Raw genomic sequence first — 25,671 nt, forward strand, 5'->3', positions numbered from 1 at the left:
GGGTTATCGCTGCTCTCCCTGCTCTTATCCATGCTAGGCTGCATGGATGCACAGGGAGTTCTTGCCCAGAACAGAACCATACCGCCAATCCTTACTGTCTGCTAATTGTCAATCGTATTTGACGATAGTGGTCCTGACAGAACCTCCGTTTTCTTGTTCTGTTCCTCCTCTCTTTCTGCTGCCACATCCACTTTATCCACCAAGGTTTCTTTTTTGGTCTCCATTTGTTTTTTCATTGAATAAGTTTATCTTGCAAAGTTTTACCAGACAGGAATCATTTTCAAAGTATACTGGTTCTCTATGTTTTCTTTTCATTCTCGTTCATTATCATTCTTCTCTCTTTCTGCTTGTCTGCTTCTACCTCATCCTGGTCCATTTCAGTTGCGTTTCCTTACTAATTCCACTCATTATGATGTCACAACAGTATATAGAATGTTCATAACCATTTGTTTAGTTTTGCTTGGTTACTGTTGCTATGGGTGTGCCTTTGGAACACATGGTGTGTCTTAAAAGAATTTAAATAAATAAAAGACATTTCATGTTTGATTACTTATTTAGATGTTATTAAATGTTTATTATTTATATAATGTTTTAATTTATTAGTTTCATTGAGAGTTTAACACATTATACATACACATTTTAGCAGGGATGAAGAAACATTCCATTTAACCATAAATTATTTAGAAAAGATCATTAATACAAAAAGAGTATAAATTATCAAATGCTGGTGACTAATTGTGGCTTAGAACAATTCATTTGAAGAAAAAGTCATACAGTACATAGAAGACATTAGAACAAATCAGAAGTATCATTCAGAAATGAAATAAAAACAAAAGAAATGCCCTCAATAAATTAAAGCCATAGATTTTCCTCTTAAAATAGAGCATTTTAAATTAAAGAACATAAATAGTGGAAAAACATTAGAATCGCATTAGTTAAATTTGGTTCCCAGTATCCCAGCTTGTGGTAAAACTGTGAATTAACTTTATATGATGCAGCAGATCTCTGTTATTAGGCTCCAAAAATGTCTTCATGGTATCTCTTCTCCACCTGCCAACAAAAAGATCATGATTGCATGAGTTCACTGATCACATAGCAGTTCATACAAGGACATCAGGATTGAAACAGTGAATCACACCTTCAACCTCTCTAGAAATTCTCCAGCTTCTGTGATGGTCATGCCTGTTTTATTCGCCAAGATATCTTGCAAAGTGCTAGCAACATCACGGGCCATGTTCATGCCACCACAGACGTACAGATGACCTGCGTTCTTGTGTAGAACCTCCAAGGCTTTTTCAGATAGCTGCTCCTTCAAGACATCCTGCACATACATCTGTTCCAAACAACACAAGCTTGGTTACAGACAGAAGACACAAACTGATACCAGTGTAAACGCATCTGATGAACAGCGAGAATAGACTGAGAGAACCTTAATTATTTTGAGTATAGTACTGGATGAACAGAACTTTAGAGATGTACCTTTGGTTTACCAGGTTTGCGAGAATAAGCTGTATTGATATTGTCCAGAATGCCATCAAGTCTCAACTTCAGAGTTTCTACTTTATACAGATGGTCTGTTTGTGAATCACGACATCCAAATAGCAGTGTCATAGGAGTCATTTGCAGACCTAAAAATTTGTCAATTAAATAAGGCAATTAAATTAGGATTAAAACTTGGAGGATTTAAAATACAAATAACTACAGACAGTTTTATTTGAACTTAAATACAATATACAACAGTACTGTTTAAAAGTTTGGGGTCAGTAAGAAATCTAATGCTCACCAAGGCTGTATTTATTCAATCAAAAATACAGTAAAAACAGTAATATTGTATAATGATATTACAATTTAAAATGATTGTTTTCTCTTTTAATATATCGTTAAAAGGTAATTTATTGCCGTGATGGCAGAGCTGAATTTTCAGCATCATTACTCCAGTCTTCAGTGTCACATGATCCTTCAGAAATCATTCTAATATGCTTATTTGCTGCTCAAGAAACATTTATTATTATCAATTTTGTGAACAGTTATGATGCTTATTAGGTTTGTGGAAATGTGATATTTATAAATGTGAAAAAAAAATAGTTTTCAACAAATCAAACTAAAATCACTTAAGATACTGTATAATCTTTTTTTTTTACTTACTTACTGACCCCAAACCTTTGAACAGTGCATTACTGGTCAAATAAAATTCTGGATATTGAGATAAATGGTTTGGATCGATAGACCCTCTATGTCTCAAGGCAAGAGTCATAAAATGTTTTTGTGTCTAAACTTCATGACCTTAAATTCAGAGCTCACATGTATTACCTGTCTTTTTCATGTCTTGAATGCGCTGTTGCCAGAAGCTGCGGAAAGGAGCAATACCACTGCCAGCCCCTATCAGAATAACTGGAGTGATGGGGTCTTCTGGGAGGTGGAACCCACCTGAGCTGAAATAATAAGCAGTAAACAAAGTTTTCTATGTTATTAAGATATTGAGAACATAATGTTAAAATGCCTTTTTAAGTATTTAAATGAGATATTCATATTCAGCATTTAACTATCTGTCATCAGTACCGGTGAACGAAGCAGGGAACTGTGTGTCCTCGTTTGATGGTGTTCAGCCATGTGCTGCAGGTGCCATAACGCATTGGGCCTTCTCCATCTACGATACAACAGAACACAACGTTATCCTTACATCTCACGTGGTGTTTGATTATAAAAGAATTATCCAATGTCTTTGTTTTGTATGTTTTCTACATGTTTAGTATCATACCCTGGGTGTGGTACTCCACCACAGACACTGTGAGGTGCAGCTCGTTTGGATGACGGTCCAATGAGGAGCTGACAGAGTACAGGCGGGGTTTGAGCAGAGGAAGCTGGCTGAGAAGGAAGGCGGTAGGGACTTTTAGAGAAGGAAATTCTACAAGCACCTCCAAGAAGGTGGGCCTGTAGAAATCTTTCCATGTAGAATATTCCTGGAAATCCTATGGAGAAATGGTAGAATGCTGTAAATGCATCTATTGGTAATATGTGTAATTTAGAATAAAATCAAACAACGGTCCCATTTAAATTCTTATAAAGAATGAATGTAACGCAATTACCGATGCAAGTGCCTCAAGTCGTTTGCGATCCTCTTCCTGACCAGCCACTGAAGAGAGTTTGCGCAGGAGGCTTTGTGAAGGTGGAGTTGTGACATCAAGGAAGTATGTAAGAGCCTGGACTAGAGTGCAAGCAGGGATACACTCATCTTTCTGCCATCTCATTTCTACTGAAAGACAACACAGGACAGAGTCATAAAAATAAGCTTGGATTTTGGGCCTCTTCTCAAATTTACTTGCATATAGTTTATTATTACAGCCATTAGTGATTGTTACCAGGGCTAGAGTCAGAGAGGGACTCCAGGTGAAGGCTCTGGTTAAAAGGAGGGGCATCTGGGAGATGCTTCACAATACCATCCACCAACTCTGCAGAATTCTCTGGAAAAATCCCCACATGATCCCCAGGGGCAAAGTTCAAGACCTCTGTGTTTCCATCCGTCTTCAGCTCAACCAGGATAGTAGAACGACTGAAAATAGAAAAAATAAGTAGAAAAACAGCACTGTCAAATGTGTAAAAGCTCAGCTGACAGTGAATGTTCTCAGAACTTTATTTAATGTTCTGGCAAAATGTTCTTCCAGTAACTTTAAGAGAATGTTTATTCAAACTTGTCTGGTCTTTAATAATGTTCTCAAAACATTAACATATAAACATTATATGATGTTTTATTTACAAAGTTCGGGAGGAGCATGTTCAGATAATTAACACAAGTGGAGAGCACTCAGCAATCAATGGTAAGAGGTATATATACATTCAGTAGTCTCACCTCAATCCATTGACAGTTTTGCAGCATCCCCCCACCACCCCTTCTCCACGCTTCTAGTCCTAAACACTTACATACGGGGGGAGTACTCTGGGTTCAGGCCGAGCTCGGAGCTCGGAGCCATCCCCCCGGACAGCATACCAAATACGCATTTAACTTTACCCCCTCAAATTGTATGTAAGTGTGAACTCGTGAATTATACATTATTGATGGGGAAAAAAATTCTGAAACATTTTAGTTGGATGTTCGTCTAACATTTTTAAAAATGTTAATAGTTGCAGAATGTTCAGGAAATATTCAAAAGTAACATTCCCATAATAATTGCAAAACCATTAGCAAAATGTTCTTAGAACATATTTTTGTTAGCTGGGAGTTAGGTAATGAAATTGTGGATTCAAACCTTGACTGAGCGCTCTGCAGTTTCTGCCTTCTTTTCAACGTCATAGGAAACACAGTTTTGGAGTGTAGAGCAGACAGTGCTGTAAAAACAGAAGATTCATATGTGTAAATACTGTATTATGGGTCAAAATAATATACAACCTGGTGATTATTGAGTTTAGATAGATAGTGACTTTTATTAAACTACTTTTTTTTTTTTTAAGGGTGTACCTGTAATTCGGTCCAGAGCGCAACTGTCATGCTGAACTCTGTATCTCTGTGGGTCCCAGCCGTCCAACTGTTGCTCAACACCCTTCAGCTGTTTTTTAATGTTAAACTCCTCACACGCATCCTTAAAAAACAGAGATATGTCATTAATTTGTTGTACACTACTGTATTAGTAGTATAAGATTTATTTTAAATATTGAATCATCCAAGCACAGAGGAAATAATAGAAACCTCACCAACCTTAAAAGCAGTGCAAGCCCAGGCAGAGAAGGCCTCGTCCTGCCCATTAAGTTCATCTCCCTCCCCTGTGGCAGTCAGACGCTTGGCCCCCAGCTCAGCAAGCTTGTCATCCACAGCATGGGCAAAAGCACAGAATTGTGGGTACACACGTGAGCCAAGGCCAAACACACTGTACCTGTATTGAGAAGAGGATATCAGGGCTCCTGTTTACAAGAGCATATTGACAGGTGATAAAAGTGAAAATCTTAGCATTACTAGGCTACAAACCTGACATTGTTTTTCAGGTTTTGCAAGCTGAAAAGCTGCTTCCTGAAGCTCTGAGGGAAAGAAAATATTAATGTCAAAATCAAATTTTGAATTCATGTGGAAAATTCAGGTAAAAAAAAAAAAAATCTTTGATTCAGGAGGCTTTAAATTGATTAAAAGTGACAGTGAAGAAGTAACGTTACAAAAGATTTCTAAGTCAAATAAATGCAGTTCTTTTGAATCAAATATCAGATCAAATAATGTATCACAGTTTCCACAAAAAATATTAAGCAGCAGAACTGTTTTCAACACTGATAATAATAAGAAATGTTTGTTCAGCAGCAAATCAACATATTAGAATGATTTCTACAGTAATAGCTGCTGAATATTACATTTTAATATATATATATATATATATATATATATATATATATATATATATATATATATATATATATATATATATATCCAAATAGAAAACAGTTAAAATGACAATATTTCACAATTTTTATTTTTGATCAAATAAATGCAGCCATAAGAGACTTCTTTCAAAAACATAAAAAACTTAATGACGCCAAACATTTGAATGGTATACAGTATTTATATTATATATTTCTATATATTATAATTCTGATATATGCATTCACAAATTTATGCCCATACCACTCCATTTCCCGGACTTTCCCCATTGCCAAAAGTACTGGTGACCACCATCAGAAGGCTCTCTGTCTCAAACTCACTGAAATCATAGTCCTCCATGCATACCAGCTGTATTAGAAAACAAGAGTTAATATTAGTTTTGGATCACATTTTGGTTGTTTGTTCATATACTGCACTGTTAATAATACAACATTTGGAATCATTTTACAAAGACAGCATTTCTTACCCTGGTGTCGAAGGCACAGTTGAGCATGGTTTTCAGTTTTTTGGCAAAGGTCAGTGACTTCCCTGTTTCAGTGGCATAGAGAACAGTGCAGCGCACTCTTTTGGCCATGATTGTATTGATGAGCATTTGAGAAAAAAACACTGCTCTAAGAAGAAAGAACACAAATATTTTGATGTAAATGGCGTTGGTCGTTGGCATTAATGAAGTACAGTGTTGTTTTGTTTGGAGAAGCTGCTGGTCTGTTAGTACCTTATCAGTCCTTTGAAGCTGACCTTACATCTCCGAAGTCCTTTCTTCTCATCTTTCCACTTGTGTGTTAGCCATGCATCAGCCTTCAAAAAACACAAAAACAGCACATTTACACACTGCTAATGTCTTAATGTCAAAGTTTTCTTTATTAACACTGCTGTTCAAAAGTTAGGGATTGGTAAGATTTCCTAATGTCTTCAGTGTCACGTGATCCTTCAGAAATCATTCTAATATGCTGATTTGGTAACCAGAAAACATTTATTTTTATCAATGATGAAAACAGTTGTGCTCGTTAATACGTTACATCTCTAGTGGGGTCTACAATTTTCCACCCATTCTAACCATATGTTTGATTTTGTTTCAGAAAGTTTGATACCTGATAATAGAAAAAGGGAGAAAGGATGTAGTTGAGCATCTCCTGATGGTACACAGGGGTGATAGAGCCAGACATGGGTGGGACCAGCCACACCCAATCAGCTGGACAGCCTCCACGCACACGAACTTCTGTCTCCATGTGCTGCATGAAGGACTCGCTTGCTGAATGGTGGTCCGTGATGGTGACCTTATTTTTCTGCACAGCAATATAGCAACATAAAGTCCAATAAATATATAGATGGCTTTATCTTCTTTCCTAACTCTGTTTTTAATACATATTATTTTAGTTACAATAACAGTGAGATAATCTTAAATCAATTTGCATATCAATATTTCAACAGTACAAAAGTGGAAGGACACTTTACCTGGTAACTATGAATTACTGCAACATTAATAGCCACGAGTGCCTGGTCTTTCCACAGTGAAGACAGCTTGCGTGTCTCTAAGCCCATTAGCTGTCCAACGCGCTACAGGATATAAATCAGTAAAAGCAAAACATAAATATCAAAATGATCAAGGTGTGCTTAGCTACCGCCATGAGATAGTGAGGACAAACTACCTCCAAAACGTTGTAACGCTGGTTGTCACAGAAATCCCTCACTCCAATCTCTGTGCCCATGTACCAGCCGTTGAAAGGACATGCTGTGAATTCCAGACCACCGATTTCCATTAGCATGTTGGCTACTGCAGGAATTGCATACCACTTGAGGTTTAGATCTTTGAACCATTCATATCTGGACAAAAGCAGAGCACACTGTTTAATCAGAGAATAAGCTGTGAAGACACTTTTCTCAAACTATAATTCTTTAATTCTTCAAATTTAGAAATCAAATATCTCCTCCTTTTCTCTGAAATGACCCAAATGACTTACTCTGGGTGCTCTATTGGGACCTCCAGAATCAGTTCTGAAGGAATATCAAAAAGTTCAGGATCCTCTCCATTCGCCTGCAGGACTAGTGGCAGCACATCAAAGTGACCATACTTTGGTTTCCATCCAAGCTGCATACACACCTATAAAAAGAGTGCACAATATCCAGCAATTATCATGTGATTATTTCTTAACAGAGGCAAATGGTTGGCAAATGCTATTTAAAAAAAAGATAAGATATCATATAAAGCAGAGGACATATATTTGTCCTCCTCAAAGCTTCTATTTTAATTACCTGTGTAAACTCCACACCTGCTGGGTCTCCGATCACGCTGCCATCTTCCATCTGATATCCTGCGTACTTTATAAGCTGACCGTTCCAAACACGGAAATCATGATCTCCAGCCGTTCTTTGAGGAAACACAGTGATGACAGACCTGCCAAAAATTAAGCGTAGCGTCAGTTCTGGCAGGTCACGTTAGTCAAGCTCGCATCAGCTGACTCTCAGCTGATACACGTCTACCTATAGCAGGGTTCCTCAATTGGTTTTTACCAAGGGCCAAATTCTGCCGACAATACAAAGCCAAGGGCCACCGACCAAAATGTTATGACCTTAATGTTTGCTCTTCTGCTATTATTGTTGTTGTTGTTTTGTTAAAAGAGTCACAAATCACAATATAATTATTCTGATTTTATTCTGATTTTATTTATTAATTTATTTTTCTCATTAGTCTGCTTTATTCAAGCAATTATGAGCATTTTTGTATTCAGATAAAGAAAACTAAAGAACTTTGCATGGTGGATATTAAAAACAAATGAACAAACAACAACTCTGGATCTCCATGTCTGCATGGGAGTCGACTGATCCTGCTCATCACCACACTGGATCTCTTCTCATCAATTTCCCTAAGCAGATTCAATTATTAGACCTATCAGCATTAATATTTTATTGTTCTTACTTGGTCCAAACTAAAAGTATTAACTGTCATGTACTCACCATTCAATGAGAGAAGTGACAGCGAGAGGCTGAAGCAATAGCTCTGATGTTATGGCTATATTCTGTTGTAGCAATTCTGAGACACTGATCAAGATGCACTTGATGGTTCTTGATGTTGTTCATTATAGAAAACGATGACTCACAGATGTAAGTGGATGGGAACATTGAAAGAAGGAACATTGCAATAATTCTGCTGTTCTTGAATTTAGCTTGAGAAACCACTTTTGTCCAAAAGTTGCTCACACTAGCCTCCTTGTGTTGCTCTCTGATCAAGTGAGACTTTGACATTTCCAAAATCTCCAGCTGCAAAGATGCTTCATCCAAGGATGAAACCAGGCGTTTGGCCTCAGCAGTCCATTGTCCATCTGCTGGGACTGAAAATGGCTGTCTTAGGAAGAGAAGGAGTTCACTTGGCAGGTTAAAGCTCTGAAATCGCTCTTTGAAATTCTCTGCCAGTCTCATCACAAAGTCGCGCATTAACGGGTCCTCTTGCACCTGGTGTTTTTCGCAGTGCTGTTGTAAATACGGAAAGTGCAGCTTTCTCCCTTGAAGATCCCGCTCAAAAAGGGTCAGCTTTAAACGAAAAGCTTCAACCGCTTCGTACATGTCAGCAATAGTGTGGTTCTTGCCTTGGAATTGCAAATTAAGCTGATTTAGGTGAGACATGATATCGCACAAAAAATGCACGAATGCCATTTCTGTGTTGTCGGTCAAAAACTTCAGAAATGTCTCTGCCTTTTGGCTTTGAAGGCTGCTTAAAAATGAACAAAGTTTTGTGCTCGATGGTACAGTGGACAGACATGGTCCGCTTCTGTCCTCAGCTGCTGTTCCAGATACGGCACTAGCCATTTTTAGGAAGCCACGGGGACTTGGGGCGACCATATGGAAGCCGGGGAGGTTATGGATGATTTTAATGTTCCCCTGATGGCTCCATTGGAGTGTCAGGAGGAGGACTCTGTCTCGCTGTTCTTCGATGATCATTTTCAGCTGGAGCAGGTCACGGCTTCCCCCTCCGGCGACGGGTGGAAGTGAGTTTATGGAGGAGCTCTTCATATGGAAGGGCGGCAGCAAAGCTGTCGGTAGAGTGGCCTGCCCCTCCCCCCATTCAAAAAAGCTAGCGCTTCGGCGGGTTCTATTTATCTCAGGTTCAAACTGTGGTAAGGACGCTTTACCCAGTAAGGGTACCCGCTCTCCTCCACTGCTGCAACTAACACAGACACTCCTAATATGGGCCCTAACTTAGCGTCGCTCAGGGCAGTGCATGTCCCGGGCCGCCTGAATGGCAGAGCAGACCTGCTATCCCGGGGAGGACCACAGGTCAGGGAATGATTCTACACCCCCGGCCGGAACTGTGGCATCTATGGGCCTACCTGCTGAGAGGGAGAATCTAGCGGCAGCAGGGCTCCCAATTAGGGCCACAATACAAATACAGTCTCATCACAAAGTCGCGCATTAACGGGTCCTCTTGCACCTGGTGTTTTTCGCAGTGCTGTTGTAAATACGGAAAGTGCAGCTTTCTCCCTTGAAGATCCCGCTCAAAAAGGGTCAGCTTTAAACGAAAAGCTTCAACCGCTTCGTACATGTCAGCAATAGTGTGGTTCTTGCCTTGGAATTGCAAATTAAGCTGATTTAGGTGAGACATGATATCGCACAAAAAATGCACGAATGCCATTTCTGTGTTGTCGGTCAAAAACTTCAGAAATGTCTCTGCCTTTTGGCTTTGAAGGCTGCTTAAAAATGAACAAAGTTCATTTTGAAGTTCACACACTCTTTCCAGCACACGGCCCTTGCTCAACCATCGGACATCATTGTGCAGCAATAGATCGTGCCGTTCTGCGGACATTTCCTCCAGCAAGGCTCGGAAAAGGCGATGTTGCAGACCAGAACTCGCGCGAATAAAGTTTACCAGCCTCATCACAGTATCCATTGTCTCTTTTATTTTTCCAGACAATTTGGCGCATAACACCGATTTATGAATAATACAGTGAAATGCTATGAGTTTTGGATTGACAGCAGCTAGCCTGCTTATTAGGCCTCTGTGATGTCCGACCATTGACGGAGCCCCATCAGTGACAACTGACACAACTTTGCTTAAATCTAATCCATTCTTTTCAAAGAATTGCATCAGTCCGTTAAAAATAATTTCTCCGGTTGTACTTCGCTGTATTGGCAGCAAACAAAGCAGCTCTTCGCGGAAAACCTTCCCATCAAAAAATCTGACGAACACTGACAGCTGTTCAATGTCGGTTCGGTCGCAAGACAAGTCTATTGCAAGTGACATGACGTTGGCTTTCTTTATGTCGGATAAAAGATTGGACAGACACTCACCCGCCAATGCCTCTACTCTTCTTGTTGCCGTGCAATCGGATAATGGTACCTTCTGTAATAGCTCCACAACCATTTTTTACGTTTTCTCATCGTGACTTCAAACTTCATCCACCATGTCAATCGCACAGGTTTTAATTAATTCGGCATCCGTGAACGGCTTTTTGGCCTTTGCCAGGTTCCAAGCCACACGTAAGGATGCTGCGGTGGCATTCTCCTGTATGGATGTGGTTTTATGAATAACAGCAACTGATTGCTTGTAAGCTGCTACCAATTGTGTTACCTTCTGTTTGCGACTCGCAGAATGTTCAGGAAAATTGCTGTTAAAATTGCAGTGCAATGAGTTGAAATGGCGTTTGATATTATCAGCCTTACAGACAGCCACGGTCTGCGTGCATATCAAACACGTTGGCTTTGCGTTGTTGTGGTCAGGCAAAATAAAATAAAATTGTTCAGTCCATTCAGATTTGAATCGTCTATTTTCTGTGTCCATTTTTCTTTTCTTAACACTTGCCATTTTCGATGTGCGCGAATGCTGTCAGATACTGCGTTTGAATTTTTATGCCAGTGACGTGCTTACGCTGATGTTACCATGACAACCTTGAAATAAGCGCGGGCCAAACATTTTCACCTCACGGGCCGCCTATTGAGGAACCCTGACCTATAGCAATACGACGCCTATAACTGTATACATATATAAGCTCCTTCATTATTATCAGCAGCTATTGCATTTCTCAGGAGCTAATTAAATGGCGAAATTCAGTAGGCAAACCACATCATCTCACAAGGAATCCTGCAATCGGGAATTTAGCGAAAGGAATTCGTTCCCCACAAGGATTTCACCTCAGATTCATTCAAGTTCGTGAACTTGAACACGAGATTCGCCGCATTGATCCTAAGTTGCCTGTTCCCATTCAGTCGGTCAACTCGGTACAACACATGACTGGGATATCGCACTCTAGCGCCATCTGCTGAAGACACCTTTATTTACACCTGAAAGGCAAATGATGCATGATGACGTGGGTGGGGCCACCAGCCCACAGCATATAAATGCAGTCGTATGCGTCATTCCTTTTGTTCTTCAGCTCTTCACCGTGCTGCTAGAACGCCATCACACCCCGGAGCATGTATTCACTGCCGACAGCTTCGTCATTCGACACCCGAGCGGCGTGTAGCGTTTGCTGAGCGGGTGCTCGATGGTACAGTGGACAGACATGGTCCGCTTCTGTCCTCAGCTGCTGTTCCAGATACGGCACTAGCCATTTTTAGGAAGCCACGGGGACTTGGGGCGACCATATGGAAGCCGGGGAGGTTATGGATGATTTTAATGTTCCCCTGATGGCTCCATTGGAGTGTCAGGAGGAGGACTCTGTCTCGCTGTTCTTCGATGATCATTTTCAGCTGGAGCAGGTCACGGCTTCCCCCTCCGGCGACGGGTGGAAGTGAGTTTATGGAGGAGCTCTTCATATGGAAGGGCGGCAGCAAAGCTGTCGGTAGAGTGGCCTGCCCCTCCCCCCATTCAAAAAAGCTAGCGCTTCGGCGGGTTCTATTTATCTCAGGTTCAAACTGTGGTAAGGACGCTTTACCCAGTAAGGGTACCCGCTCTCCTCCACTGCTGCAACTAACACAGACACTCCTAATATGGGCCCTAACTTAGCGTCGCTCAGGGCAGTGCATGTCCCGGGCCGCCTGAATGGCAGAGCAGACCTGCTATCCCGGGGAGGACCACAGGTCAGGGAATGGCGTTTGCACCCGAGAATAGTGGCGCAGATTTGGGAGCGTTCGGCAGGGCTGAGGTCGATCTTTTTGCGTCCAAGAAAAACACGCACTGCACTCTGTTTTTCTCAATAATGAACAGCAGCGGGGGTGGATGCGCTGTCTCATGTATGGCCCAAAACTCTACTGTACGTGTTTCTGCCGGTAGACCTGATACAGCCCACTCTGGACAGAGTGCGTCAGGAGGGTCTGTCACTAATTTTAGTGTCCCCGCGCTAGCCAACGAAAACATGGTACGCATGTATCATGACGTTGCTGTCAGGGACACCGTGGTGTCTTCCCCAATGCAGGGACCTGCTGTCCCAGGCAGGAGGACAGATTCTACACCCCCGGCCGGAACTGTGGCATCTATGGGCCTACCTGCTGAGAGGGAGAATCTAGCGGCAGCAGGGCTCCCAATTAGGGCCACAATACAGAGTGCTAGGGCACCATCAACAAAGGGGCTTTACGCATCGAAAAGGCACATATTTGAACAGTGGTGCGGACAAAAGTCATTGCCCGATTGCAGGAATATTAACTTTTCTGCAGGAATTGTTCGAGGGAGGTTGTTCACATCCCACACTAAAAGTTTACTTAGCGGCCATTTCGGCCTGTCACGAGGGTTAATACTTAATGTATACACGAATACTTAATGGGGCTGCGCTGAGCACGCACCCGCTGGCCGTTCGGTTCCTTAAAGGAGCGAGGCGGCTGAAGCCCGTTACAAAGTCGATGGTTCCATCATGGGACCTAACTGTGGTTTTAGAGGCTATGTGTGAACCTCCATTTGAGCCCTTAGAATCATTGAATCTAAAGATGCGGTCTCATAAAACAGCCCTATTGCAGGCGCTGGCGTCAGCAAAGCGCAATGGTGATCTCCATGCGCTGTCAGCTCTGTCAAACCTCTCGATTGACTCGGAGGAAGACAGGAAACTCCATGCGTTATGCCCTGTACGAATTTTACGCAGGTATATCTAGCAGACGCAAGCAGTGCGTTCATCCCTTACGTTTAGTTCAGCGACTTGGCAGGTCGTGAATATATGTCCCATAGTCATGTGTTGTACCGAGTTGACCGACTGAATTGGAACGTTGAGTTATGCATATAACTACTGTTCCCAGAAGGAGGGAAACGAGGTACAACACCTCTGGGCCCCGCACAGTCGGAGGCTCGGTGAAGAGCTGGACTGAACAAAGGGAATGACGCATGCAGCGCGGGCAGGGCCACCTGCATATAAATGCAGTCACTCTCATTGATTAATCTGGGGGGTTTGCCAGCAAGGTAGGAGGTGTTATTCATGTACCAGCTGATTCACATTATATTTTATTTCTTATGTGAATGATTTGATTATTTTGTATTTGTACCGGACCCACTAAATTTCTCCTTTCTTTTTCTCTCTAGTTTGAGCCAAGGCTGAGTGTGCTGAGGGGGAGGCAGGCTAGTCACCTGGGTGAAGCACATTGCTTAGAGTTTGGAGCACCAGGGTGTGAGCACCTCTTCCTATTGTTTGCTGTGCACACATATGTGGTTGAGAGCACAGCTAGTTTGCCACCCCTAAGGTAAGCTTTAGCCTTGCAGTTTATTTCTTTTTGGTAAATTAACTATTTTTGTTACACATATCTTTTGGTGGGGAAGATACAGCATTTTCTTTCGTTTTGTGAGGTTGGTTTAGCAATAGTTCTGTGATTATACAACATGCTTGTTGTATCAGATTTTGCTGCTACTAGAGGTGTAAGCTTTCCCCAATAGATCCCATACAACTGTTAATTTGGCTACAGCAACATGCTTGTTGCAATGTGTCCTTGCTTGCTCCAGCTTGGGGTGATGCTTCCCCCATAATATTAGATCTATAGTACTCAACATATGCCACTAACATCAGGATATATTAACCATTCTATCAGCATCAGTCGTGTTGGGTGCAGTGTGTAAAAAAAAAAAAAAAAACATCCAGATTTTCATTGTCACTTTGTGTTTGGGGAATAGTAGCAAATGGTTATGTTTTGGGGGTTTTTCGCTGCTCTTATCCATACTAGGTTCTGGCAGGTCACGTTAGTCAAGCTCGCATCAGCTGATACACGTCTACCTCTAGGAATACGACGCCACAATATAAGCTCCTCAGGGCTCTCAAGGTTTGAAGACAGGCAAGAGTGACATTCCCCCCCTCAAAGGGCAGGCGGTTTGGACGGGTCGCGGGAATGAGGGTGTTTCATTAATAATATTATTATTAGTGTTTTTGTTGTTATTAATAATTGCTCAAATACAAAGTATTTATTCAATTTCCGCATGTGTGTGTGTGTGTGTGTGTGTGTGTGTGTGTGAGAGAGAGAGAGAGAGAGAGAGAGAGAGAGAGAGAGAGAGAGAGAGAGAGAGAGAGAGAGAGAGAGAGAGAGAGATTATGACTGGTATTGTTTATTGTAAGTGTTTGGTGCCTTTTTGGACTTGTTGCCTTCCACCTGCACTGTCTCTTCCTCTGTCTCCTCCTCTAATGGGCCTACCCTTTTCGCCACTTTCTCTGGGTCAGCATCCTCTAACCTGGCCTTTTTAGGGGACTTTCCTCTCAAGGCGAATGAGAGGATGCTTAATTGCTTTTTACCTGACATCTTTGAAAGACAGATGCAATGATTAATGCATCCATGGCAAGGATATAATTATAAAATATGACATGATTTTAAAAGTGACCTATAACATCGACTATGCAATACACTTTAATTTATTTAGTGCTAATAAAATTATTAAGCCTATTTGGAGAGAGAGATGTTTATAATGTGACAATATGTCAGTCATCGTGTGATAACGAAAATATGACTAGGCCTAGACTACTTGTTCTGAGCAGGTGTTGTCAGTGAACAGGCTGTAAAACTGTTGGCTAAGTTACAGACACTCATGAAAAACTGATGCTAATTATCTGGGAAACATTCTCTAAAAGCAGTCAAGTTGTCACTGTTTGTGTCAAACAAGTTGTGAATTTGTTGTAACATTAAAACAGGAGATCATGACTTACTCTGTGCTCAAAGTGATGCTCGGAGCTCGGAGTGGTTTCCTCTGTGGGTGAACGAAACTTTCGGAAGACGTTGTAGCAGAATCACTTGAACAATTCCAGGATATGCTTTTTTTCATTGGTTGTTGCGTTAAATCTTACCCAGATACAATTGTGCTATTTTCTGATTGGCTATTGTGTAGCCCCTTTCTTTTTTTTGATTGGCTGATAAGTGGCAGGCTCGACTAAGAACTCCAGGGGAGACGCGTTTGATTCCTGCCGGTTCCGTAGTGAGAGCGGCGCGGCCAGAGAAATTTTGGCCGCTGCGGCATATTAAATATATTATAAATAGTTTTTCCGCGTGAGAAATACAATGTGTGGCGGGAGTGCGTAACAAAAGACAGAAATGAGTGACTGAGCGTGACACTTGAGAGCCCTGGTTCCTTCAGTATAATCAGCAGCTATCGCGTTTCTCAGGAGCTAATAACCGTCCTCCATCCCCAGCTCCTCCTCTCGTCCAGTCAGGATTTGGCATTCTGATTCCCCTGAATCTGAATAAATTCTTGAATTATGTTGTACTTTAAAATCTTGAATTAATGATATCTGCAATACATTCATGTTGGTTCTCTTTCATCATCTCGTGTTCGAGATCCACCTATGGGAAGGGCATCCGTACCTGACCTCTGCAGAAGCATCCAATTGCACCAAGTCTGGCTAGACAGACAGAAGCGCGCAGCCAATGCCAGGTAAGGCCTCACCCCCTTACCTAGGCTTATAACTTCTCTGCGCGCTGCTATTCCTCAGTTGACATTCGCTTCTCGCGATCTCTGCGTCTTACAGCTTGGTTGTTTTTTTCACTGCTCACCTCGTGTCTTCAGGAGGAAATATCAGCCAGATCAGCCTCCGCCAGACGTGACAGTCGTCTTTTTCAACCACTGCTGTGTTGCATCGGAGCTGCCCACGCTCTCGCTATTTCACCGTTCCTCCTCTCACGGAAACTGCCCGCCACGGATTTCTCCGACTTCTTCTCCGGAATGTTGCTGTCTAAGCCTACCGCCTCTCCAGGGGACAACCTATCACGGGCCTGCAAGGCCGCATGTGGTGCACTTATCGCCGCTAAGGACCTTCACAAGTTCTGCGTGGTCTGCTTGGGTCTTAAGCATGCTCAGGAAGCCCTGGAGAACCCGGAGAATTGCAGCTTCTGTCTCATGCTGCCTAGGAAGTTGCTAAAACGCCGTCTTAAGGTGGCAGTCACTCAGTGCACCAAGCTCAGCCCTTCTGACTCGGACGGGGGACACGGTGATGACGACGACGCGCTCGACTTCAGACACGGCCTCACGGGACTCGAGGTTAAGGATATGGCAGTTCACGGTATGGGTGACCCCCCCGCTGTTGAGCCTTCCATCGCCAGGCACCTTAACCCCGCTCAGGGTGGGCTGCTCGCTCCCCCGAAGCCGGTCTAGCCTAACAAAATGGACCGGTTTGCTGCCTCCGTTCACCAGGCAGCGTACAAGTCTTCGGCTTTAGCCGTCAGGGCCCTAAATGTCTCTTCTCTCCTCTCCGCCTACCAGGCGGAGATCCTGGACGAATTAGGGCAACAGCTAAAGAAGGGAAATCCTTCCGAAATACTGTGGAAGGAGATCCTCACGGTGAACAACCTCGTCCTCCGCAACGCCCGGCAGGCCGGCCAAGCTTGCGGGCGCTCTATGGCGCTCTCCGTAGTGGGAGAACGCACGCTTTGGCTTAACCTGTCGGGACTCCCTGACAGTGAGAAGAGGCGCATCGCGGGCACGCCGGTAGAGCCCGACCGGGCTCTCTTTGGCCCCGCCGTCGCACTGATGCAACAAAGGTGTGATGACAAGAAAAAGGAGGATGAGGCTTTCAAGCTGTGCCTTCCCAGGAAGGTGGCCCCACGCCAGGCACCCCCTGCGCGTTTGCCTAACCCACCTGCCATGGGACGACAGTTTCGTCAGGGCAAAGAAAGGCCCCGCAACAAACCCCCCCCCCACGGCACAACAACCCAGCGCCTACTAACAAGCACTGGGGGAAATCCACTCCCGCCACGGCCGCGGCCGGGAGACCAGCTAATCCCACCCCCACCGACGCGAAACGTAAGCGGCCTGCCTGATGTTCGGCCGATGGGGGCATTGAGTCCATGTTCACGGGCCACGAGCCCCTCGGACTCCCCTCCTCGCTCAGGACCCCCGTCCAAGAGACTCAGGGGCTCCTGCGGCTGGGTCAGCTCACCGCCTCTCGAGACTACCCAGTTTATGTGTTCAAGAAATGTGTGTTTTCCCCCATGTTCAGGGGGCCCGTTGTGAGGGAATGTTTAAGTACAGTGGAACCACACCGCTCTCACTCTGTTCCCCTCACTCTGTCTATAAAGGCTTCGGCCCCAGTGTTCTCACAAAAACACAAAACACTAAAAAATACGAATCAAATGAATTTGTTTCGGAGAGAAGTCCTCTCTCCGCAAAGAGATCTCAAGGGTTACAGGCTGCAGTTTGCAATGAAACCCCCGCTTTTCAACGGCGTTCTCTTTTCTCACACGGAAGAGAACGCCTCACACATTCTGAAAGAGGAGATATCCTCTCTCCTAAACAAGGGAGCGATTCAGGTGGTGTCCCCCAATCTGATGAATCAGGGTTTTTATTCCCGTTATTTCCTAGTCCCAAAGAAATGCAGCTCACTCCGCCCTATCATGGACCTTTGAGTGTTGAACAAACATTTGAGGAAATACAATTACAGAATGCTGACACAAGGCTCACTCGCCCGTACCATAAAACAGAACGACTGGTTCACATCAGTCGATCTGAAAGATGCTTTTTTTCACATAAGCATTTACCCTCCACACAGGAAATATCTTCGTTTTGCCTACCAAGGCATATGTTACGAATTCACAGTTCTTCCGTTTGGGCTCAGTCTAAGCCCCCGGTCCTTCTGTCTGTGTGTGGAGGCGGGCTTGGCACCGCTGACAATATCAGGTCTGAGAATTCTGACGTACATAGACGATTGGCTTATCACAGCCGTATCAAAGGAGAAGGTGTTGCAGGACACCGGTCGAGTGCTCGCGCACATCACATCTCTCGGATTCAGAGTGAATGTGAGCAAGAGCAATCTTACGCCCAGTCAGAATGTAATTTTCCTGGGCTTGGAGTTGAACTCAGTCTCCATGCGAGCGCGTCTCTCTCAAGAGCGCGTTCGCTCTCTGATGAACTGCCTGTCACAGTTCAGAGAAGGGGCGAAAGTTCAATGCGCGGCAGCCGTGCGCTACTGGGAGAGAAGACTTTTACGCACGGGGAACCCCTCTGGGGGGCGGTTACAATGCGGAAAGTTGTGACGACAGATGCGTCCTTAACAGGCTGGGGTGCTACCCAAGAGGGCAGAATAGTGAACGGTTTGTAGCCAAGCGGACTGCGTTCAGCACACATAAATTATTTAGAGCTCTTGACCATCTGGAAAGCTCTGAATCATTTTCTGCCTCGCCTGCAGGGACATCATGTTCTCGTACGGTGCGACAATATCACGGCTGTGGCTTATATCAACCGTCAGGGCGGTGTACGCTCGTCGAAACTTCACACTCTAGCCAACAAGCTTTTGGTGTGGAGCAGACGAGTTTTCCTGTCGTTACGCGCAAATCATGTTCCGGGCATTCTGAACAGAGGTGCGGATCTTCTATTGAGGGGAAACCCAATCTACGGAGATTGGCGTCTTCACCCGCAGATAGTGGAGATGCTATGGATGAGATTCGGACAGGTGACCGTAGATCTATTCGCCTCGCGCGAAAACTACCAGTGTCCTGTGTTTTTCTCGCTAAGAGTCGTGGACGCGCCCCTCGGGATAGATGCACTGGCCCACCCATGGCCCAGAGTGCTCCTGTATGCCTTTCCTCCCCTGTGCCTGATAATGCCCACACTGGCCAGGGTGAGAGAGCAGGGCCTGTCTCTCATTCTGATAGCACCCAGGTGGCCCAAAGCTCCATGGCTGGCGGAGATAATCACTCTGTTACACGCCGAGCCGTGGCGTCTCCCCCCTCGCACGGACCTACTGTCCCAAGCCAACGGGGAGATTTTCCACCCCTACCCGGACAGGGTGGCTCTCTGGGCCTGGCCCGTGAGAGGACGAACCTGAATGCACTGGGGCTTTCGCTGAGTGTCGTTGCCACTATTCAGAATGCCAGGGCCGTTTCTACATGGTCCTTATATGGCTGTAAGTGGCAAGTGTTCGAAGGGTGGTGCGATGGGCGCAGTCTTACATCTTATCAGTGCTCGGTGCCTGATATTTTGTGTTTCCTTCAAGACCTCATGGAAAAAGGGAGGTCTTTTTCCACTATTAAGGTCTGCCCAGCTGCTATTTCAGCCTGTCATGTGGGTTTTGAGGGCTCTACTGTCGGGCAGCACCCTCTAATCCGCAGATTTATGAAGGGTGCGCGCCGCTCTCTGTCAGTCATCAGGAGAACTGTTCCGGAGTGGGACCTCTCCATGGTGCTGGAAGCTCTGTCTCAACATCCTTTTGAGCCTCTGGGGAGTATTTCCCTTAAGTCGCTGTCCTTCAAGACAGCTTTGCTCTTGGCATTGGCATCTGCTAAACGTGTCAGTGAGCTGCATGCACTCTTGGTTCATCCCTCGTGCACTATTAAGGTTTCCCTTAAGCCTAACCCGGCCTTCATGCCGAAGTGCTTCCCTGCGTTCATTTCGGAGGTGTTGGAGCTGTCCGCTTTTCACCCTCCACCCTTTGCCTCCTCGGAGGATCAGAGGCTGAATGCTCTGTGTCCCGTCCGTGCTCTACAGACATATGTGACCAGGACCAGTGCTTTCCAGAAGAGCGACCAGCTCTTTGTTTCATGGGCCTCCCCGCACAGAGGGAGTCCCATATCGAAGCAACGCCTCTCACATTGGCTTGTGGGCGCTATAACTATGGCTTATGAAGCAAAGGGAGTGCAGCACCCTAGGGGCATCAGGGCTCATTCCACAAGGGGCTTAGCCGCCTCTTGGGCTTTGTTTAGGGGAGTGTCACTGCAGGACATCTGCTCCGCTGCTAGTTGGGCCTCCCTTCATACCTTTGTGCGTTACTACCGGCTGGATGTCACCAGAACCTCGGTAGCACATTCGGTTTTAGGGGTGGGGTCTTCTTAACCTTTCCCTGTAACCTCGTTAGGTAAAACCAATAAGGAATAAATGGGCCGGTTGGCCATGCTCATTCCTGTCACCAAGCATTTTTTATTCATTCATTGGTGTATTTATATGCATTGGTGTTGCTGGGGTTATTATCATGTATGTGTCACATGCATGTTTCATGTTCTGCTTGTCCACAGCAGTTAGGTGTGGCGTCACCTTTGCAGGTTCATGATTATGGGTCGTGTCAGGCACCGCTTTCCTGAGGCGACCATCCTTCTCTGGCTTCAGAACCTCACTGTGAGTGTATTGGGCAATCGGGGAGCTGTCCATGTCTCTCCCATAGGTGGATCTCGAACACGAGATGATAAAAGAGAACAATAGGTTACTATCGTAACCCCGGTTCTCTGAAACATCGAGTGGAGAAATCCACCAGCTTTGCCCCGCTTGCCGCACGAGAAGCGAATATACTTACTGAGGAATAGCAGCGCGCAGAGAAGTTATATGCCTAGGTAAGGGGGTGTGGCCTTACCTGGCATTGGCTGCGCGCTTCTGTCTGTCTAGCCAGACTTGGTGCAATTGGATGCTTCTGCAGAGGTCAGGTACGGATGCCCTTCCCATAGGTGGATCTCTCCACTCGATGTTTCAGAGAACCGGGGTTACGATAGTAACCTATTGTTCTGTTCTGTTTACCCTAAGGGGGGTTATCGCTGCTCTCCCTGCTCTTATCCATGCTAGGCTGCATGGATGCACAGGGAGCTCTTGCCCAGAACAGAACCATACCGCCAATCCTAACTGTCTGCTAACTGTCAATCGTATTTGACGATAGTGGTCCTGACAGAACCATAAGGATAAGATGAGTTCCTCAGTTAATCAAAGTCAGAGTCTTAATCAAAACCCAGTTTCAGAGTTTTCACATCATCTGACGTTTTTAAAATTACATTAACTTGTGTAATACAATTAAGTCGTATAAGCTGATTTAGTTGGATAAAAACAAAAGATGTTCCCACATTAAGTGCATTTTTAGATTTACAAAACATTTTGACTTAGTTAATTTATATTATGACGGATTAAAGAAGGCATTTCTATTTCCATTAATATGCAAAAATGTTCCCATTAATATATGTTTCCTAGGTGGTTTATATTTAGTGGTTTCTTTATTGCAATCATTATTTGTTTTTGTATTTTTAAGAATTTATGTTTTTTACATGAGCATACTGGCATGATTTTTTTTTATTTATTTTTTACTTTATATTTAGTGAAACATATATTTAGGTATTTACCACTGTGTAGTTGTGTTTTTGGCGCAGTTGCATTTACCTGTAAACTGCGCAAGTGCACAGATTTCTGTTGAGGACTGGAGAGCGCACGGGATATCAGACGCATGCAGTAGCGCTACCTGTACGCTTTTCACACCGACAACCCTGGATTAACATTTTCATTAACTTTTTTCTCAAAGAGAAAGAAAATATATTTCATTTTTTGTTATCGACAATGTGAAGTGCATTAATATTATATTATATCAGGGTTTCCTTGACTTCGGTTTCTGATGGAACTACAGGGGTTTTTTGAGTTTAATGAAAAGCTATTACTGTAAGTGATTAAATCATACAAATTTAATAAATAATTAAAAAATAAAAACAATCAAAATAATACACTTACTACAAAAGATTTAAAAAAAAGATTGTATTTGTTTACCTGCATGTTGATCATCAACCAATGTCAGAGAACCTAATTGTATTATTATTATTATTATTTTTTTTATTATTATTATTATTATTGACTTAATTTTATTATGACCTAACTTATTAACTTAAAATCTCAGGGGGTACTTCAAGTAAATATATTAGGTAAATGATGTTCATCAATGAGGTTCAAAGTTGGGGAATCCCTGCATGGCATGTAAACATAAAATTATGTGAATTTGTACATTTTAATGTGTTTGAAAGACAGAAGCCTTCCAAAAACAGTAATACACGGTTAAATTACTCACTGAGTGATAATTCAAACAATAATTAATGTGTTGTCAGGAGTCAGTAGATATGCAATGTTGCAATGTTAATAAAACACTTCTTAAGAGTGAAATGATTTCTGTAAATTGAGTGATCAAATGCTGTGTGGGTCTCAGTTTTCAGTGATAGGCACATTAATGGCTGGTCTGTGTGTGCACCTTTTTTTTTTAGAAATGACATAATGTACTGCCATTGTTAGAATAACATGTAATCATGTAATAAATAAAAAAGTAACTGTATTCTGATAGTGAGTATTTTAAAAGTATTTCATTTTTGGAATCGGATTGAGTAATCCAGATTACATGTAATCAATTACTACCCAGCACTAAGCCTATTATATTTTTACCTTTCTTATGACATTTAATAAAATACTGAAGTATTGTCTGATATTGTATCAAAAACATCAATGCAATGTTCTAAAAACCTTAAAAATTGATTTGCAAAGATTTACCAATTAGGAATTGATTAATTCATTAATTCATTCAGTCAGTCATTCTGTCCTGGTGTTTCACTTGCATTGCAAGATTTCTGCCTTGGTAAATCTGATGATAATGACCATATTGCAATAAATACAATCAACTCACCTCAAGTTTCCTCCATTGGTGGCATGCTTAAGATGAGTACACAAGGCATGAAACATGTCCTCGGCGGTCTTGCACTTACGCGCATCGAAAAGCTGCAGACGAGATGTAGGCTATATTAGTATAAATGCACAACATGGCTTTGGAAGTGCTAGCTATGATCTATGTTAAAAAAAAAACTCAAACCTGTAAATTAGTCCACTGGATCCTGCCAATGCACCTCGGCGCATTTCTCCATGCCTGTTTGGCCCCAAAAGCGAGTTCATCTGTAGTGAGTGAGTAGGACCCAGTCAGGGTGATCTCCAGTGTGACCGTTTCAATCCGAGCCTGGTGCTCCATTGGATTGGGGCTGCACAAAAGGTAAGAATGGGTTATTCACTTTGTAAAGTAAACCGACTGTTACATTTCCATCCCTGTTTGTCAAGTTGAAAGAAATATAATTTTTATTTTTTTCAGTAACTTAATAAAAAAAAAACCTTATTCGACTTTGATGGGTTCCTGAAACCTCACACCTCTCACATAAGGAAAATGAAAGTAAGACAGTTGACAGGATCTCTACCTCTCCTCCCACACAATCACATATCAATACACATGCGTGATTACATTAGCCAATAGCCTATCAAGAGTGTTTAGCAATTTCAGGCTGGTTGCATGAAGAGAGTGTCACTCTACTTATGGAATAAATTGAGTGTTGAATTTTAAGGCTGGCCTATAATATTATTCATAAATGTATTAGAATACTTGTCTGTAATGCTTAAATTAAAAGTTAAAAGTTAAATAAACGTGTTATTAGATAATACATTGCTCCTACATTTTAAATGATGTGTAGTACTGGTTGATGAAATCCACTGCCTGTGTGAGGATGTCATCTGAGGAAGGTGTGATTTTGGAATGACCGCGTATCAGAGATTTGGGATTCATTATGGAGCCCTCACAAGTTTTTGAATTGCAGAGCATGTTCTGGGGAGGGGGGGGGGGGGGGGGGGGGGGTTATTTTAATTAGAAATTGTACAAAATTATTTCATTCACAACCTCAAAACTTTATTACAATTTTGATTTTTAACTTTTGCATAACACATAATACTTATTGTGTTAAAGGAACACTCCACCGTTTTTTGAAATAGGGCTTATTCACCTTCTTTCCTACATTTAGATAGGTGGGCAAATGCATTTTTGTCTCAGTGCATGCATTGTTTTAGTTTGACAGGGTCGGCCCTAGCTTAGCTTAGCATAATGAATGGAATCCTTTGTTGCCAGCTAGCATGTCATGAGTAAAAGTAATATATAAAATAAAAATAAAAACCACCTAATCTGCATCACTATTTGTACTCGTTGTGAATACGCAGGCCACAGGAAGTAATTAGTTTTTTTTTTTTTTTATATATATCACTTTTACTCAGGACATGCTAGCTGGCAACAAAGGATTCCATTCATTATGCTAAGCTAAGCTAGCGCTGACCCTGTCAAACTAAAACAATGCATGCACTGAGACAAAAATGCATTTGCCCACCTATCTAAATGTAGGAAAGAAGGTGAATAAGCCCTATTTCAAAAAACGGTGGAGTGTTCCTTTAAGTTAAAGAAAATTGTTCAAAGTCCTCATCAATCCTTCATTACTACACCACAAATCTGCAGTAAACATGAAGTTATTTTGATTACAATTTAAAGATACCTTAGCTGCTGTGTGATGCAGTTTATCTTGGTGGGTCGAGCCATCCTTATAGTTTCGCAAATGAACAGCGAATGGACATCGAACTGGGCGATCGACTGACAACTGTTAGTGTGAAAAATGTATATATTATTCAAAAAGAAGGACACAATAAATATTTTATGAAATATGAGATGCGTTACTGACCTTAGACTGCACAGTCGGACTGTCTTTTACAATGGTTGTGGTTTGGACTTGTTTTCCCATCCTGCTGAAAATATTATTGCAGCCAAATCTTAATAATGTCTTTGAGATTGTTGTGAATTCTGTCCCTTTAAATATTAAGTTGGTTACGTGTGTGATATTTTAAGTTGCGTTGTACGCAAATAACGTAGTGAAGCGTTCTCAGCACGTACGGACTCAGCTTAATTGCCTATTCACTAAGCTACTCCAGTTGAGCTAACATATCGCTTGCACGCATTCATGTGCAGTGTTTATGTGCAAGAGAAAGTTTATGACAAAGTAAGTTTTCCTTCTATGTATATTGTTAATAACAGATTGTCACTGTATCCCTACACTATATAAAATTGGAAAACACCCAACTGGGGAATGCATACACTGTAGCCAACAAGAAACAGTTGAGCATGTATTAATCCATTGTAGGAAATATAATAATGAGAGATGTCACCTTATTCAAGCATTGAAGAAAGTAAAACATCATGAAACAGAAGGGAAACAGATAGTAAGTTGTATGATGAAATCATTAAATTTGTGAAAGAAAGTAATTTATATATAAGAATATAGCGGTTTTGTTTTGTTTTTTGTTTATTTGTTATGTTTTATTTCCAGTTTGTTTATTTGTTTTGCTTGGTTGTTATGTTTATTTATATTTTGTAGAAAAGCAAATAACTTGATCCATATTCCATTCCAGTTGGTGGCGGTAATGCACC

At 42.6% G+C, this 25,671-nt stretch overlaps 1 protein-coding gene across 1 annotated transcript; it reads right to left on the bottom strand.

Annotated features, from left to right (window-relative positions):
- Positions 1–899: 899 nt before the first annotated feature.
- Positions 900–23,994, bottom strand: LOC311293752 (nitric oxide synthase, inducible-like; the record flags this gene model as incomplete). Its single annotated transcript, XM_084414244.1, has 23 exons — positions 900–1,050; positions 1,139–1,333; positions 1,480–1,628; positions 2,311–2,432; positions 2,560–2,647; positions 2,759–2,969; positions 3,087–3,253; positions 3,360–3,550; positions 4,245–4,323; positions 4,454–4,574; positions 4,691–4,865; positions 4,958–5,007; positions 5,600–5,704; positions 5,823–5,967; positions 6,072–6,154; positions 6,448–6,642; positions 6,812–6,913; positions 7,006–7,180; positions 7,318–7,457; positions 7,610–7,751; positions 23,077–23,168; positions 23,260–23,422; positions 23,885–23,994. The coding sequence occupies 23 exons, from the start codon at positions 23,992–23,994 to the stop codon at positions 1,012–1,014; spliced, it is 3,039 nt and encodes a 1,012-aa protein (XP_084270370.1). The 3' UTR covers positions 900–1,011.
- Positions 23,995–25,671: the final 1,677 nt, after the last annotated feature.

This window comes from Rutilus rutilus (assembly GCF_951802725.1).
Source record: "Rutilus rutilus genome assembly, chromosome: 7".
Lineage (NCBI taxonomy): Eukaryota > Metazoa > Chordata > Actinopteri > Cypriniformes > Leuciscidae > Rutilus > Rutilus rutilus.